The sequence below is a fragment of the Macrobrachium nipponense genome, chromosome 4 (assembly GCF_015104395.2).
Source record: "Macrobrachium nipponense isolate FS-2020 chromosome 4, ASM1510439v2, whole genome shotgun sequence".
NCBI lineage: Eukaryota > Metazoa > Arthropoda > Malacostraca > Decapoda > Palaemonidae > Macrobrachium > Macrobrachium nipponense.
Window position 1 is genome coordinate 24,826,821 of NC_061100.1, and position 19,933 is coordinate 24,846,753.

General features: G+C 38.7%; 1 protein-coding gene across 1 annotated transcript in view; it reads right to left on the reverse strand.

Moving 5' to 3' along the window:
• Positions 1-19,933, reverse strand: part of LOC135210808 (uncharacterized) — a 168,480-nt gene that overhangs the window by 33,286 nt on the left and 115,261 nt on the right. Inside the window, 1 exon segment of the mRNA XM_064243677.1 lies at positions 558-4,037. Within this exon segment, the coding sequence (XP_064099747.1) occupies positions 560-3,625 (3,066 nt within the window). The 5' untranslated portion in view covers positions 3,626-4,037 and the 3' untranslated portion in view covers positions 558-559.

The following is a 19,933-nucleotide window of genomic DNA, read 5'->3' on the forward strand; positions in this document are numbered from 1 at the left end:
TACCATCTCTTATGCTAAACAGCTAAATCTTAAATAGGACCCTTTTCAAAGACCCTTATTTGAGATGCCACGTACTGCTTGGCAATTTTCTATTATAATCTTAGTTACAAATCTACAGACAGTGATGCAGTTTCACAGTCATACAAATACGCGAACTTTCATAAGAAACCTTTAAAGTACAACTAAAAGTTTAGGTTAGTCCTCATTCATTCTAAAATGCATAACATTTCTATAATCATGGACATATATTAAATCTAAAAAGATCTATTAAAAAAAGTCACAAGCAAAAAGTGTTGTTTTAATCAATATTCACTGAATTTATTGCTTTGGAACCTGAACCACAAAATTTTACTATGCTAATATATATTAGCTACAAATGTAAGTTTGGTAAATGTTGATTATATTATTATATTGTACGTTTGTACATGGGACTTATAATGTACAGTTATTTCTTTCCACTCACGAACGAATTAACTAAAAACCTATATAGGCCTATCAACAACTTTCATATTTTGAATTAGTAATTCAAATTGACAACTAATTCTCCATTTTCTTACCTTTAGAGATCTGTTGGCACTCTCGACGCCCTGACTCGAATCGGAGACGGCGTTGGCGTCGGCGACGGAGACCCGGAAAAGCAACCGGAAGAGCTACCTGACGACCCGAAGGAGCAGTTGGAAGAAGCGCACGAAGGCGTAGGAGATGGAGCTGATCTTGTGGATGCTGGAGGAGGGACTGGCCTCGTCGTCCCTGACACCGAGGATGCCGGGACGATGATCTTCCTAACCGTCATCCTGGGCGTCATCGTTTTCGTGTGGCTGTTGAGGACGATTCGGTGTTTGGAATAGCTTTCGCCCTTGGTCATCAAAATATTGACAGAGTTACCCTTACCATTTGGCACCGTTTTCTGTGAAGGCGGGTTCTGTTCGTTTTCTTTGTTGGAGTCTTTACGGGGGGCTTCGCTATTCGCCTTTGACGTTGACGTTTGGAAAGACGGTTTTGAACTTTTGTTAAATTGAGATCCATTATTTTCTGGAAAACCATTGTGAATGTTGTTGCTGCTGCTGTCCAGTGGCTTAAAATGCTGAGTTTCATGCTTACTGTGACCATTTTGACCAAAATTATTTCCAGTGGATTTAGAAATAGCACCTACATCAACTTGGCGTGGGTCTTTCTGTAAAATTGTAACTGAATTGCGTTTGGGGTATATGTAACTTTTGATAATATTAGCAGAACTTGGCTGCTCACTCGTATTAGCTGTTGCCGCATTATTCATGTTGAAAAACTTCGCTCGTTCTGGATTTGAGATACTTGACTGTTTACTCTGAACAACAGAAGTGTTATTGGGCCTGTAAGGTGAAAAGGCATTGCTGGTTTTGAAATCGGTGGGTTTATCACTCAAAAGACTGTGCGTTGGTGAAGTGGCCATGGGATTTCTCAAATGACTAAGAATCAAACCGGGGCTCTTCAAGTAAGAGCCACTGTTGATTGGTAAACCAGCTGTCCTTTTCCGAATTGTCGCTCTGTCGAGTGATGTGGCTCTCCTGTTTGCAAAAGCTCTTGATTTCTCTGATGCACCTTCATCCCTCTGGGAGCTCGCTGATGGAGTGTCCTGCAGATGTAAGTCGTCTCTCGAGGTGAGTGACTTAACACGTGGTAGCGGTAACGGATTTTGTGATGTGGTTGGGCGTAATAAATCTTCTGATCTGACCACTGTACTTGAGGCAATGCATTCTTGGGTCTCTCCAGAATTGGTTTGCTGGTGCTTTTGTGTTTGCAGGGCAACAGAAGGCTGGTGGGGCCTTTGCTTTTCTGTTGGTTCTCTCTGAGCCTCTAATTTCGAGGTCAGTCTATGATTGTATGCGCTGTCACATGGGGATTTCAAAGGGACGTTACTCTGGACTTGGTCTGGAAAGGAATCATCATGGCTCATCTGTGAGTCAAACTGAGGATCACTTAATTTTGGGTAGGATATGGATCTAGGTGGAATTTGTGGGTGGGACCTCATAGGAGGTTTGGCATCCTGTTGATCTGGAGTTAAGTGATAATCGAAATAGCTGTCAGGGGGTGAGATCTTTCGTTCAGGTGGTTTACTAAAAGTAGCATAAAGTGAAGTACTTGGAGATGAAATACTACGTCCATTTGCAGAGGGACTTTTTGCTGCCTGCTCGGTCTTTTCAAAGGTGCCCTTTCAATTGAGAACTTGAATCACTGCTGCATCCTGCAATGTTAGGAGATGTGAAAGAAGCTGAACTTTCTTGTCGGAAGGGTTGCCCTTTAAGCTATCAAGATCAGTAGGTCGAGAGTACTTGGCACGAACAGATGCATTTTCCACGAGCGTCACAGCAACAGGAACTTCCGGTGTTGGCGTGGTGAATGAGTCGATATACTCAACTTTCCTTTGGTTACTCGGGGCATCGATGGAATAAATCTTCGCAACAGTTTTGATGCACTGAGGGGTAGCCTGCATGCGCCTCTCTTCCCGCCATTTTCTAATGTCTTCTAACTGTGAATCGTCCATGTTGAAATGGACCCTTTTCTCCGAGAGAGAATTCCTCTTCTTCCTCTCTTTTGCAAGAGAGTTTAGCCTTGGCTCTGATCTGTGTCGAGCTCCCATACTACGAATGGCTTCTCTGTTACATTCCTCATAGGGCACTCGGAAGAACTCCTCGCGTAACTGTGCTTTCCTCTTTTGTGTCTCCTCCCAAGCTTCCCGTCCTGTCATTTCAGGTGGTTTAGAGTTCTCCACCCTTTTAACTCTAAAGCGTGGAGAGTTAGCTCTGGATATCCTTTTGATAGTGTCAGAATCTATCTGTAAAGGTGTCCCGTTACTCTGATGCTGATCCACTTGACTGCTCTGTGCTGCTGTACTGTTAGCAGTTTCCTGGAGATGGCTCTTAGGTTTGCTTGAAAATAAGTTTTCTTGCTGTGTTTGGTCAATAGGCGCACGGTTGGCATTTACTGGTTTAGGTAAGTTCTCTTGCCATTTCAAACTTGGAGTTTCTTGATTGTGAGTCTCTGATTTGATGGAAACCTTATTTTCATGACTCTGATTTATTCTTTCCAGTATATCAGGTTTGGGTGAGGCTGCATTTACTTCATGGTGACCAATTACATGTTCTAGGTCATCCCTTCCAATTTTTACTGCAGGAGCAGGCTCCTGGAGTTGAAGATTCTTGACTTGGGCATCTGAAAATATCTTGTTCTGATGTTTATTGCTGCTGTTCTCACTTTCCTTGGGGTTAGTCTTATTAGAGATGAGAGGATCAGCGTCTCTCATGCCATCCGAAGCTTCGTGTTTCACGAAAGTGTTCTTAGGCTTACAACCCTTTTTCTCGGGATCAAAGTGCTTCTCTATCACGGATGTCGGTATCTTGTAATTTTCATTTTCCGACTTGATGAGATCACCAAAGGTCTGTGTGAATGTGGCACCATCGCTATTTTTGTACACAATCTTCCTCACTACTGGGATGGGCAGGAAGTCGTAGGTCCCTCCCGGCCCATGGAGTGGGAAACATCGACCCATCACGACCTCGATCTTTTCTGGTCCAGGGCTATTGTCCGTGAACACGAGTTTGTCGGTGTCCAACACCCCATTTTGCTCCATGTCGAACCGGTTAACCATCGTGTCTACTCGTTTGCTGCTCAAGAAATAGATAGACTAACAATGGACAGAGAAATCAAATCACACCCGCTCAGTAGTCATATGTCAACGTCATCCATGACTCAAGCTAGGTAAGGTCAAATTCCACAGACTGTTGCTGACTCTGACACAGAAGAGGTCGTTACAGGTCACCTGCCTCACTTGTTAGTCACCAGGGAGAGGCGTCACAAACTCATCTTCTCAATCGCTTGGGGAATTTCCACAGCGCACAGTGGGTCTCAGAGGCGTCGTTCTCCGTTTACCTCGCGATGAAAACAAGCTGACCACTGCTGCCTTTTCGAGGAAGAAACCACGACGCCCGCCGCCCTCTTGCCCGGAACCGTTATGAGACAGGTAGCTCGGATAAGGGCAGCCTCCCACGCGCTGTTGTGATCTGTTGGTGAGAGAAAGGAAGCTTGGTGAAACTTCATCCTCCAATCTCTGAGAGTTCAGATTTCTCTAAACCTCAAAAGGGGGTCAAGCACATATAATAATAATAATAATAATAATAATAATAATAATAATAATAATAATAATAATAATAATAATAATAATAATAATAATAATAGCATGAGTATTCAAAGTGGCGAAACAAATCCACAGTTATGCAAATGTGCATATATTTAAATTCAGAATTACATTTACATAACTGTGGACTTGTTTCTCCAATATAATAATAATAATAATAATAATAATAATAATAATAATAATAATAATAATAATAAACATAAACATTAATGTAAGAGACTGACAAGGAAAATTGAGCAAGATCTCGGAGGCTCTCGCTGTTTATATATATATTTTTAAACTATATAAAATTATGATTCTTTCACGAATTTAGTGACTCGTGTGATGATGAGACTTACACATACATATACATATACATATATATATATATATATATATATATATATATATATATATATATATAATATCTAGAAATAAATAAATAATAATAATAGCAAGGGAGGACGAGACGAACAAAGAAACAGTAAAGAAACAGATAAAAGTATAGGTATGACAGGCAGTACCAACCACAGACTTATTTCTCTTACAAAAGAAAAAAAAAAGTCAAACTTTAGCATTTATTAGATACAATAAAATCGATACAGTCATCGTTTTAAATTATGATAGCATTAATTTTTTTTTTAAAGAACAAATGCGAATATACGTCACTATCAGACTCCACGAATTTTGCTGAATCAGCGAAAATCAGCAGAGGTTTGGAAGAAGATAAAACGCGAGTTCAAGCGAAGCCAAACTGATCATTCCAAACTTCGCTTATTCCTTAAATCAGTTACTTAATATAAGTACCATTACTATTTCAAATTAACGTTTATTCCTTAAATCCGTTACTTAATATAAGTGCCATTACTATTTCAAATTAACGTTTATTCCTTAAATCAGTTACTTAATAGCAATGCAATTACTAATTTAAATTAATGAACAAGTGCACAGAGTTTTTTAGATGTTTAAAAAACAAAATATCTCTATTTTGCAAATGGTCATGGCACAAGCTTTGCACATGCAACTATAAAGCTTCTCGCCAAATCAGGGGAATTAATTTCTGGTGATGGAAATTCATTTCTCGATGTGGTTCGGATCCCACAATAAGCTGTAGGTCCAGTTGCTAGGTAACCAGTTGGTTCCTATAGTAGATTCACATCACCCGTGCATCTGATGTCTAGGCCAGTTCCTTACGACGCTCCTGATTGGCTGTTGATTAAGCCAATCACAGCGCTGGAAACTCTTAGTCTCTATCGAGAGTTCACACAGGCAAAATGTATGTTCCACCTCTCCTGAGGGATACGTCTTTCAAAAGTATCCCTCAGAAGAAGTGGAACATACATCCTGCCTATGTGAACTCTCTTGAGATCAGAGTTTCCAGCCCTGTGATTGGCTTAATCAACAGGCAATCAGGAGCGTCGTGAGGAACTGGCCTAGACATCAGATGCACGGGTGATGTGAATCTACTATAGCCACGTAAAGATATATCTAATCCTTCAGGCCAGCCCTCTAGGAGAGCTGTTAATCAGCTCAGTGGTCTGGTAGAACTAAGATATACTTAACTTTTTCTTTTATACATGCAGTCTGAAATACCTCTTAAAGAGGAATTATACAGGATGTCCATAAAGTCCAAGTACCATTACAATCAGTAAATAATTGTAATGGTACTGGGACTTTATGGACACCCTGTATATAGGCAAAAAGGGGATACTCGCACTTTGACCAAAACTTAACATTGTAAATAGCATAGTATTGACCTCATCCGCTCCACCGTCAAAGAGAAAATTCGAGGTGAATTCGTCTGTACCGTACACGTTTCCGTCGAGTTCAGGTTAGAGCGAAATCAGTCCCCCATCTCCGGGAAGGAAATGCAACCGGGAAATTTTTGTAAAAAAAACATAACCACCACCCGAGCCTTGTTGATAAAACTGGTTAAGAGAAAAATCACGTTATTCCGTCGAATCAAATTAGCCTCAACGTCGCTATTACGTTACGAAGCGTGTAATTCCGCCCCGTGATTTTTAGTTCTGTCAAACTTTCTCCTTAATTATTGTGTCTGGCTATAAATAGGCAACTGTCATTTCCCCCAGGTTCTCAGTGGTGGTTGATTTTTTTGCCATTAAGAGTTTTTACGACATTAAAATGTTTTCTCTTGAGATTAACTTAGTAATATCTTGGTTATGATAAAATATACATATTGTTGAAGGTTTTTTAAATTTTAGATTCGTTATATATGTATATATACTATATATATATATATATATATATATATATATAATATATATATATATATGTGTGTGTGTGTGTGTGTGTGTGTGTGTGTGTACTGTCAACAACTACTAGTATAACAGTTTCAACATTACTGCTTTCAGACATCTTAGACGAGAGAGAGAGAGAGAGAGAGAGAGAGAGAGAGAGAGAGAGAGAGAGAGAGATGCAAAAGCAATAATTAATATATATATATATATATATATATATATATATTATATATATATATATAAACATACTATATATAAACATAAATACATATACACACACACACACACACACACACACACACACACACACACACACATATATATATATATATATATATATATCATATATATATATATATATATATATATATATATATATAAAGCTTTTTTGCCACGAAGGAAAAAATGAAAAAGCGAGATAGCCAAATAGCCAAGTACTTTCGGTCCTGTTCGGACCCTCAGTAAGGGTCCGAACAGGACCGAAAGTACTTGGCTATCTCGCTTTTTCATTTTTTCCTTCGTGGCAAAAAACTTTATTTATACATAGCATCACGTTTTATATACTTCGTGATCAAGTTATTCATACATATATATATATATATATATATTATATATATATAATATATATATAATATATTCCCAAAATTGAAGGAAAATTCCTTTATGACACAACCCTCCTCCATTTAATGCCCAATAAATTTTTCATCTCTCCTCCAATAATAATAATAATAATAATAATAATAATAATAATAATAATAATAATAATAATAATAATAATAATAATAATAATAATAATATTAATAATAATAATAAAAACACAAGTACCAACAAAATAAATTATATTAATAACCTAAAGCAAGACCTTCCCAGTAGGGCATTCTTCAAGGCATCAAAAAGCTGAACCCCAACATCGCTACTTGTTAATAAATAATAACTCGTCTGCGACGTGTATCGCATTCGTCATCTGGTCATTCGTCACGCCCCAGGTCAACCTGCAACGACGACTAACCCGGCATTACGAAAGGGCGTGATCTAACGGAAATGAACGACTGCGCAAGCGCCGTCTGGTCATGCGAGCTACGTAGGGAGGTAGCTACTTGCCATTGTTGCTATTTTATCCAGATGTATAATTTTGCAACCGGGAGAAACGAGGGTTTAATGAGTGTTTTTTTTTTAACCTGACATGAGCCACTGTGGTTCTTCTAATCATACGTATTTTCGGAAAAGCTGCAGAAGTGAACTTGTTCAGACATCTTCGTCGAAGTTAATATGTTATCTTCGTTTTGTGTGTGTGAATGTGGTTGTTTTTCTTTCTTTTTTTTAATCTGAGAGAGAGAGAGAGAGAGAGAGAGAGAGAGAGAGAGAGAGAGAGAGAGAGAGAGAGACCCAAAATAAAATGGTGGTGAAAAGAAAGAAAGAAAGGACAGTAATACCACAAAATGAAACGAGAGAGAGAGAGAGAGAGAGAGAGAGAGAGAGAGAGAGAGACCCAAAATAAAATGGTGGTGATAAGAAAGAAAGAAAGAAGGACAGTAAAACCACAAAATAAAACGAGAGAGAGAGAGAGAGAGAGAGAGAGACCCAAAATGAAATGGTGGTGATAGGAAAGAAAGAAAGAAGGACAGTACCATGGTGAAATTAGAGAGAAAAGACGAAAATGACAGAGAGAGAGAGAGAGAGAGAGAGAGAGAGAGAGAGAGAGACCCAAAATGGAATGGTGATAGGAAAGAAGGAAAGAAAGTAAGACAGTAAAACCACAAAATGAAACGGGAGAGAGAGAGAGAGATACGTTCAAGAAACCAAAAGTAAAATGGTGGTATGAAAGAAAAAAGCAAGCATGGTAGTAAAACTATAAAATGAAATGAGAGAGAGAGAGAGAGAGAGAGAGAGAGAGAGAGAGAGAGACCCATTAGTTCTCATATTGTACCTTAATTATACCTTCACGACTGGATTAGTCACACTTAACGTTCAAATTCAACAATGCTCATTAAAAACAGCGACCCCGACTAGGGATTAAACTGAGAAGAGAATTCAATGACGACGGGTTCTCTTGGAGCAGTGTACATCAAATTATTGCATTGCAACGTACATTATTCACCAAAAAGGCGTCGTAATGACCCAAGAGACTTGTCATAGCGATAAAATCTAAAAGAAATCACAACTTATAAAGAGTAATGTTAAAGGTGACGGTAGTGAAGGAAACTCCGCAATTAGAAATAATTAAAATGAATAAATGAAAAAAAAATCAATGGTTAGTTAATTGCAGAGTTCTTTTAGAGATGATTGCGAGTCAGTTTAATAAATGTTTCATAAAAAGAAATCTTGAATTAATTTTTCAATAACAAACTGATTATTCTCTTTACATATAATAATTAAGTAAATAAAAGAGTAAAAATCCTAAGTTACTTTAACACAGAATGAAAATAATAACGATTCTCTTTCATATAATATAAATAACTAAATGAATAAAAAGATAAATAAACAAATATACATATGAATAAATGAAGATGAGTGAATAATATACAAATCAATAAATAGAGACGAATAAATAAATAAGTTCTTAAATAATTCCACGCGAGCACCTTTACTTCCATACACAGATAAATAAACAAATATACATATAAATAAACAAAGATGAGTAATCAATACACAAATCAATAAATAAAGACGAATAAATAAACAAGTTCTTGCATAATTCCACGCGAGCACCTTTACTTCCATACACAGATAAATAAACAAATATACATAAAAATAAACAAAGATGAGCAATCAATACACAAATCAATAAATAAAGACGAATAAATAAACAAAGTTCTTGGCATAATTCCACGCCGAGCAAAACCTTTAACTTTCATACCAGAGTAAATAAACAATATACTAAAATAAACAAAGATGAGGCAATCAATACACAAATCAATAAATAGAGACGAATAAATAAACAAGTTCTTGCATAATTCCACGCGAGCACCTTTACTTTCATACACGGAAAAGCCAACAGCAAACAGACACACCTGAGGCTACTTTTCTATTCTCTAATGAGCGAAAGGATGCCATGACCAATGTTTACCAATGTTTACAACCCTTGTATACATTTGAAAAAGATTTCCCCTGGGGGCCCATTTCCCTTTCACTCTGAAGTTCTCCCAGGAGCCCTGAGGTCAAAACAACAATGGCGACAATACTCCCCTTGGTGTATCCCACTTCTAAATTTCTTCTTCTTTCCTTCTTCTTTCTTTTTTTCTTTCTCTCTTTTAGTGTTTCTCTTTTCTCTCCCTTACTCTTCCCACTTCGCGAGTCAGATGGAGAAAATCGGTTTCACATACCTTGAAAGCTTTTACGATCTGAATTTCTTTTCCTAAAATCACAAGTTTTATATGCGCACACAGACACGCACACAAACACACACACACACACACACACACACGCGCACACACACACACGCACACACACACACACACACACACACACACATATATATATATATATATAGATATATATATATATATATATATATATATATATACCTAAGATACTATAGAGTACACACACTACAGTATGTTTGATACATACTTGTATATAATCTGTTTTGTGCTCTTATCTATATTCCTGTACGTTTTCTCACCCAGGTCCCATTTTTAATTTTTTTTTATTTTCGCATTTCCTACTTACTATTTATCAATGCACGAAATGCTTTCAATCATATAAAAACAATCTTTTTGAATTGCTATGGTATCGGGAAGAATGCCGGAACAGATGAACTAAGAAACTTGACAAACAAACAAAAAAAACACGAGAGATGCATAAGTAAAGTTTTAAAACATATAGAAAACATAAACAAGTAGAGACTTGTATATTTTATAAGAAGAATATCACGCAAGAAAAGAAAGTCCAAGTGACGCTTGACTTCACAATTGCCCACAAAGTATCTGTGGGAATTTGAATGGCCTTCTCCACAGACACAGAGCTGACTACAACAAGCGATCGAATAAATCTCGAAATGAATACTAATTAGCTCCTACAGAGACCAACGCTGGCGAAGGTACTTTTCGCTGCGATAAATCTAATCAGAATCCCCGTAGGAAGTTAGTGCCGTCGGTGGACCTCATGCGATTGCACTGTAGGCATTACTTAAGGTTCTTGCAGCGTGCCTTCGGCTTCTATAGCTGCAAGCACTTTCGTTCCTTTTACTGTACCTCCTTTCATATGCTCTTTCTTCCATCTCACTTTCCACCCTCTCCTAACACTTGATTCACAGTGCAACTGGCTTGAGGTTTTCCTCCTGTTACACCTTTCAAAGCTCTTACTGTCAATTTCCATTTCAGCGCTGAATGACCTCATATATTCTATATTCAACTCAACTTAACTCTAGCCAGAATGTATCATAGAGCGTTCAAACAGCTGCAAAATATGTCATAGAAAAACGTCGGCATCTCATCTCAAACAAATCACAAACGGGTTGAAAACAAGTCAACGACTTGTAAGTAGTCTTAACCACTGGCTCATACGACTAACCAGCATTCGCCAAATGGGTCGTCCTCCACAGATAAGTTGAAAACAAGTGAACAACAATTCGCCGACTTGTTCTCAACCTGATATGTATAAGATAAGTTTCAGACATCGTGACATTTTTTTTTTACTGTATTGTGGACGAACCCTTGTGATTTAGATCGACGTCCAAACGGCACCCTCTCTCTCTCTCTCTCTCTCTCTCTCTCTCTCTCTCTCTCTCTCTCTAAATATATATATATATATATATATATATATATATATATATGTATGTATGAGATAAGATTCAGACGTTGTATGTGACATGTTAGGAGGTTGATGTCCACACGATAACCTTTTATCTGGATATGAATAAATGTGGGCGAGATTCCCATATATGTGGTACCAAGAACACACGACGTTATACCAAGATCTTTCTAAAGATTTTAATCTTCAGCATTTCAAATAGTGCAGGGGAAGTCGAAAGAAAATATTTTTATCTTAAAACCAGCTCAACTTGCAAATGTTCTGGATGAAAACGCTATTAACAATTACACTGTAATTACTTACACTGTAGTGTAGGTAACCCAGCGGACACACCTTAAGACACTTCCTGTCCAGACGGTTTTCACCTGACGTCAAATTCGGTAAAAGATATATTATACCTTTCCACTATTTTTTTTTTTTACTTTTTATTTCTTGCTGAATCACGGCGTCTGATGAAGTTATACTCACGTTCTTTAATAACAGTCTTACTCTAGCAAAAGAAAAACTATTTCTTTCAAGTAAATTTATGGATTCATGCCATGCTGACGAGATTTGGTCATTGGACAGAAAAGTTAGTCAATTATGTTGCTGTCTTTTTCAAGATGTTATTTCGAACGATTATAGAGTCAAACACAGATTTATAAAAAGACTGGTATAAGTAATAAGCTTCTGATGGAGAAATAGTGGGAAAAAATTATAATGGCGACCAATGCAGCCATCAGTAGTGTCTATTTATTTATTTATTCATTAACGTGAAAGTTCTTGGTTCTCCGATAATAATAATAATAATAATAATAATAATAATAATAATAATAATAATGTTCATGGACGACATCAAGCTGTATGGTAAGAGCATCAAGGAAATAGATACCCTAATCCAGACTGTAAGGATTGTATCTGGGGACATCAGGATGGAGTTTGGAATAGAAAAATGCGCCTTAGTCAACATACAAAAAGGCAAAGTAACGAGAACTGAAGGGATAAAGCTACTAGATGGGAGCAACATCAAACACATAGATGAGACAGGATACAAATACCTGGTAATAATGGAAGGAGGAGATATAAAACACCAAGAGATGAAGGACACGATCAGGAAAGAATATATGCAGAGACTCAAGGCGATACTCAAGTCAAAACTCAACGCCGGAAATATGATAAAAGCCATAAACACATGGGCAGTGCCAGTAATCAGATACAGCGCAGGAATAGTGGAATGGACAAAGGCAGAACTCCGCAGCATAGATCAGAAAACCAGGAAACATATGACATTACACAAAGCACTACACCCAAGAGCAAATACGGACAGACTATACATAACACGAAAGGAAGGAGGGAGAGGACTACTAAGTATAGAGGACTGCGTCAACATCGAAAACAGAGCACTGGGGCAATATCTGAAAACCAGTGAAGACGAGTGGCTAAAGAGTGCATGGGAAGAAGGACTAATAAAAGCAGACGAAGACCCAGAAATATACAGAGACAGGAGAAAGACAGAAAGAACAGAGGACTGGCACAACAAACCAATGCACGGACAATACATGAGACAGACTAAAGAACTAGCCAGCGATGACAATTGGCAATGGCTACAGAGGGGAGAGCTAAAGAAGGAAACTGAAGGAATGATAACAGCGGCACAAGATCAGGCCCTAAGAACCAGATATGTTCAAAGTACGATAGACGGAAATAACATCTCTCCCATATGTAGGAAGTGCAATACGAAAAGTGAAACCATAAACCACATAGCAAGTGAATGCCCGGCACTTGCACAGAACCAGTACAAAAAGAGGCATGATTCAGTGCAAAAGCCCTCCACTGGAGCCTGTGCAAGAAACATCAGCTACCTTGCAGTAATAAGTGGTACGAGCACCAACCTGAAGGAGTGATAGAAAACGATCTGGCAAAGATCCCCTGGGACTATGGTATCAGAACGGATAGGGTGATACGTGCAAACAGACCAGACGTGACGTTGATTGACAAGGTCAAGAAGAAAGTATCACTCATTGATGTCGCAATACCATGGGACACCAGAGTTGAAGAGAAAGAGAGGGAAAAATTGGATAAGTATCAAGATCTGAAAATAGAAATAAGAAGGATATGGGATATGCCAGTGGAAATCGTACCCATAATCATAGGAGCACTAGGCACGATCCCAAGATCCCTGAAAAGGAATCTAGAAAAACTAGAGGCTGAAGTAGCTCCAGGACTCATGCAGAAGAGTGTGATCCTAGAAACGGCACACATAGTAAGAAGAGTGATGGACTCCTAAGGAGGCAGGATGCAACCCGGAACCCCACACTATAAATACCACCCAGTCGAATTGGAGGACTGTGATAGAGCAAAAAAAAAAAAAAAAAAATAATAATAATAATAATAATAATAATAATATTTTGGTAAAAGACCCTCTTTTAGGCAAATACTGTTAAAGAGAATGGCAGAATCAACTCGCTTAATTCTGCCATTCTCTTTAATAATAATAATAGGTACTCATCTACAGCTGAGTAGACGGAGGAAATTATGGTAAAGATCCTTTCCCAAGGAATCAACGCTAAGGAGAGCGGTCACCCATCCAACGACTGACCAGCCCCAATGTTGCTTAACCAGTCCACTGACGACCTAACCCACTGTGCCACAGCGCCACATAATAGTAATAATAATAATAATAATGTAAGATTCAACCTTGAATGGGGCAAAATCAACACAAACAAATAATAAAATATACAAAATTTAAATATCAATAAAAAAAATAATTTTAAAAATATACTAATGAAAAACCCCATTAAGAGTTCGTAGGCCAATGATCGCCCAAGACCCGGACAAAAGAGTGGGGGCGGAGCTAAAAGGCGTTATATTGAGGCCCACAATCGTCATGTCTTAGCGAGCAGAGGCCAGCTGCATTGTGTTGCATTCTGGGTTAGTCTGTAACTCATATGAATATGTAAAGTATCAAGTTCTTCCCTTAGGAGATAGGTGCGAGACGCAATGAGTCACATTGAGACAGGGAATAACCAATGAAACAAGCGATCTTGAGCCCATTCCCCCACCCCCAACCCCTCCAACACTCCCCTACCCATTTATCCCACTGTGGGAATAAAAAAGTCCCAAATGACGAATTAGTTTTTTTTTTTTTTTTTTTTTTTTTTAACTCTTGCAAGCGACCCTCACGTATACCGCCGGGTAAGACGCCCCCGCCCCCCACCCCCCCTCCCTCCACCCCCATGGTTCTTTTCCTCCCCCATCCCCCCAGTCCCATTGTCTTCTCCCCCTCCTCCTCCTCCCTCCGACAGAATGATAACGTGCCATTACACTATCGTGCTATCGTGACGTACAGCGTCGAGACGAACAATTCAGAAGAGGGGGGAGAGGGGAGGGACGTGGGGAAATTCGCTAACCGGGTGTCTCTTTTGGAGCCTTTGGAGCCTTATGAAGACTTTTGGAGCATTTGAAGCCTTGTGGAGCTTTTTGGGAGCCATTTGGAGTCTTTTGGAGCTTTTGAAGCCTTTTGGAGCCTTTTGGAACCTTTGGGAGACTTTGAAGCCTTTTGGAGCCTTTGAAGCCTTTAGGAGCCTTTGGGAGCCTTTTGGAACCTTTGGGAGTCTTTGAAGCCTTTTGGAACCTTTTAGAGTCTTTGAAAGCCTTTTTGGAGCCTTTTGAAGCTTTCTGGGGGCTTTGGGAGCCTTTGAAGCCTTTTGGAGCCTCTGGGAGCCTTTTGGAGCCTTTTGGAGCACCTCCTATTTTTTGGCTTCTTCCAGTTGCCGGCAGGATCTCACGTAATAACGTAATAAAAAAAATAAAAAGTAACTTTCGTATAATAATACTGAGAAAAGATAGGGTCAGGTATTGCGGGTGAAGTTAACATTACTCAGTCTATAATAATAATAATAATAATAATAATAATAATAATAATAATAATAATAATAAAAATTTGTTGAAAATAACGGCATTTTCAGTGAATTAATCTTATACAGGCTCTTTTCAATTCCTCTGATAATTCGTTTTTCTGACTCAGCTAAAATATATCATAATGAAATATTTTTTGATAAAATATTTTAGACAAATAGCCAAATTATTACAAAGATGAATATTGGAATTCCACTCAACAACCTAGCTGAGTCAGAAAAACGACTTATCAGAAGGACTGAAAAGCCCCTGTATAAGATTAATTCGTTGACAACTTTCATTATTTTCAACAAACATGTATCAAAGAAGGTCTGCTCCCTGCAAATAATAATAATAATAATAATAATAATAATAATAATAATAATAATAATAACTAATAATAATAATAATAAGAAGAAGAAGAAGAAGAAGAAGAAGAAGAAGAAACATTTAATGGGGGTAGGAAGAGGGAGAATTCAAGAGTAGCTTTCATTTATCTGTCATCGGGTAATCTATGAGACAATAATTGAAAATCACTGATTACAAATATAGTAAGAATCGAGAAATGATGAGGACTTCGTGGCTTGATATCCGCATTGTCCATGATACGTGAATAATAACAGTAAAATTCAGTAATGAATAAAAAATAATAATAATAATAATAATAATAATAATAATAATAATAATAATAATATATTATTATTATTATTATTATTATTATTATTATTAATTATAATAATAATGTGGCGCCGAGGAGGAGAGGGTTAGGTCCTCAATGGACTTAAGTCAAGTTAAGCAACATTGGGGCTGGTCAGTCGTTGGATGGGTGACCGCTCTCCTCGCGTTGATTCCTTGGGAAAGGATCTTTACCATAATTTCCTCAGTCTACTCAGCTGTAAATGAGTACCTATCCCTGATGGGGTAGGGTCCAGCTATGGGTTAAATAGACAAAAACCTCAGCAATGATGGAAAGAAATGAAGGAATAAATGACAACGACGTAAATGGAACCTCTGGCAACAGAGGAGCTTCGTCCGGCAACCAGGTATTCAACCCAATTGAAGGGGAAGACGGTCAGGTACTTGGAGGTCGTCATCCAGCAACTGATCACCACAACGAAAGTAATCAACAGCCTGAGATTGGAGCTACAGAAGCAAAAAGGAAGAAATGGACAAGAGAAGAAAATAAGGAATATGGAGATGCTACATCAGAAGCAACCCGACGGAGAGAGGATATAGAAGAAGATTGGTCAACATCTGGAATGAGAGAAATAACACCCCCCAAACAGAGCATAGGCTGGCAGACCAAGTAAGGAACATAAAGAAAAAGAACTGGCTCTCCCCAACAGAAAGAGAAGAACTGGAAACGGAAATGTCACACGACAACGAATTACACGAAGACGAACTGAGAGACGATGCCACAGAAGACGACAGGGAGGATGAGGTATCAAACAACGACACACGAAGAAACACCGACGAAGTAACAGAGAGGACGGAATGAGTAGAAAAGATTAGACAATGGATGGACCCAGATACAGAGGAGAACAAAGATCCCCTCCATGAAAGCCTACAACACCAAGAAAATTAAGGCAGAAAACAAGTGAGGTCAATGAAATAATGGGCATAATACACACCACCAGTATCACAGAAACAAAATAACTTGGTATATGCAGGAGCAAGATTAGTAGCAGAACTGATGGGGATTTCGAACACCAACACCAACCAACACAATCCAACCCAACAGAAACCAAAACCGCAACCTCCTTGGAAAAGGCGCCTGGAAAAGCAAATCATGGTGATGAGATCTGACTTGAGTAAACTGAAAGAGATGGCGGAAAAAAGGCTAAGAAGCAAGAAAACAAGGGAGGAACTCAACGAGAAATACAAAGTACAAGAGCGGGGACTAAACAACACAATAGAAGATGTAAAACAGAGGCTTAAGGCCAAAGCACATAAGATCCAACGGTACATGAACAGGAATAAGGGATACCAACAGAACAAACTATTCCGAACCAACCAGAAAAGACTATACAGCCAACTAAGAGGGGAAGACAACCGCCCAGAAATTCATGAAGCCGAACCAAGTAAGAGACTCTGGGAAAACATATGGAGTAATCCGGTATCACACAACAAACATGCAACATGGCTCCAGGAAGTCAAGGAAGAAGAAACAGGGAGAATAAAACAAAGATTCACAGAGATCACGACAGACACAGTCAGACACCAACTAAAGAAAATGCCAAACTGGAAAGCCCCAGGTCCCGATGAAGTCCATGGATACTGGCTCAAAAACTTCAAGGCCCTACACCCACGAATAGCAGAACAACTCCAGCATTGTATCTCAAATCACCATGCACCCAAATGGATGACCACAGGAAGGACATCATTAGTACAAAAAGACAAGAGTAAGGGAAATATAGCCAGTAACTACAGGCCTATCACCTGCCTACCAATAATGTGGAAGTTACTGACAGGTATCATCAGTGAAAGGCCTATACAATTACCTAGAGGAGACAAAACACCATCCCCCACCACAGAAAGGCTGCAGAAGGAAGTGTAGGGGCACAAAAGACCAGCTCCTGATAAACAAAATGGTAATGAAGAACAGTAGGAGAAGGAAAACCAACCTAAGCATGGCATGTATAGACTATAAGAAGGCCTTCGACATGATACCACACACATGGCTAATAGAATGCCTGAAAATATATGGGGCAGAGGAAAACACCATCAGCTTCCTCAAAAATACAATGCGCAACTGGAATACAATACTTACAAGCTCTGGAATAAGACTAGCAGAGGTTAATATCAGGAGAGGGATCTTCCAGGGCGACTCACTGTCCCCACTACTCTTCGTAGTAGCCATGATTCCCATGACAAAAGTACTACAGAAGATGGATGCCGGGTACCAACTCAAGAAAAGAGGCAACAGAATCAACCATCTGATGTTCATGGACGACATCAAGCTGTATGGTAAGAGCATCAAGGAAATAGATACCCTAATCCAGACTGTAAGGATTGTATCTGGGGACATCAGGATGGAGTTTGGAATAGAAAAATGCGCCTTAGTCAACATACAAAAAGGCAAAATAACGAGAACTGAAGGGATAAAGCTAACAGATGGGAGCAACATCAAACACATAGATGAGACAGGATACAAATACCTGGGAATAATGGAAGGAGGGGATATAAAACACCAAGAGATGAAGGACACGATCAGGATAGAATATATGCAGAGACTCAAGGCGATACTAAAGTCAAAACTCAACGGCGGAAATATGATAAAAGCCATAAACACATGGGCAGTGCCAGTAATCAGATACAGCGCAGGAATAGTGGAATGGACGAAGGCAGAACTCCGCAGCATAGATCAGAAAACCAGGAAACATATGACAATACACAAAGCACTACACCCAAGAGCAAATACGGACGACTATTACATAACACGAAAGGAAGGAGGACGGACTACTAAAGTATAGAGGACTGCGTCAACACGGCGACCAGAGCACTTGGGGCAATATCTGAAAAACAGTGAAGACGAGTGGCTAAAGAGTGCATGGGAAAAGAAGGACTAATAAAAGTAGACGAAGACCCAAATATACAGACAGGAGAATGACAGACAGAACAGTAGGACTGGCACAACAAACCAATGCACGGACAATACATGAGACAGACTAAAGAACTAGCCAGCGATGACACATGGCAATGGCTACAGAGGGGAGAGAACCAGTACAAAAAGAGGCATGATTCAGTGGCAAAAGCCCTCCACTGGAGCCTGTGCAAGAAACATCAGCTACCTTGCAGTAATAAGTGGTACGAGCACCAACCTGAGGGAGTGATAGAAAACGATCACGCAAAGATCCTCTAGACTATGGTATCAGAACGGATAGGGTGATACGTGCAACACAGACCAGACGTGACGTTGATTGACAAAGTCAAGAAGAAAGTATCACTCATTGATGTCGCAATACCATGGGACACCAGAGTTTGAAGAAAGAAAAAGAGAGGGCGGGAAAAAAATGGATAAGTATCAAGATCTGAAATAGAAATAAGAAGGATATGGGATATGCCAGTGGAAATCGTACCCATAATCATAGGAGCACTAGGCACGATCCCAAGATCCCTGAAAAGGAATCTAGAAAAACTAGAGGCTGAAGTAGCCCCGGGCCTCATGCAGAAGAGTGTGATCCTAGAAACGACACACATAGTAAGAAAAGTGATGGACTCCTAAGGAGGCAGGATGCAACCCGGAACCCACACTATAAATACCACCCAGTCGAATTGGAGGACTGTGATAGAGCAAAAAAAAAAATAAATAAATAAATAAAAAAAAAAAAAAAAAAAAAAATAATAATAATAATAATAATAATAATAATAATAATAATCGAGGTATACGTTTGGCTAATACCACTGGTTAGAACATGGTTAGAATTATATCAACATAATAATAATGATAATAATAAATCCTCGTAATTAATTTCAATATAACTGCAATATTTTCGCACGAGCAAAATTACCAAATAAAATTCGTCACGTGCCACCCTCCTGACGCCGTAACCGTGGGAGCTTCAATAAAAACCAAGTGGGTCTGCCCTTTCTCTTCATTCTTCAACTGCTTTTGCTTGTCTCCCCTTCGTTACGTTCCTTCCTTTACTATAATACCACTCTTCCAATCTATTTGGTGGCTGGACCTATCCTATCACACGTTTTCCAGAGTTGTTCTGATCATATATATATATAATATATATCCATAGTAATAGTCTTGTTATCCAGAAGAAATATATTTGTGAAAATATTCACAATGATTATTATAGCCTTCGTCCATCCTTCCGTGGACTTGATCCCAAACTAAATGTAAATATTTTACGAATATATTTAGTTCGTCTGGATAAACAAGAATATT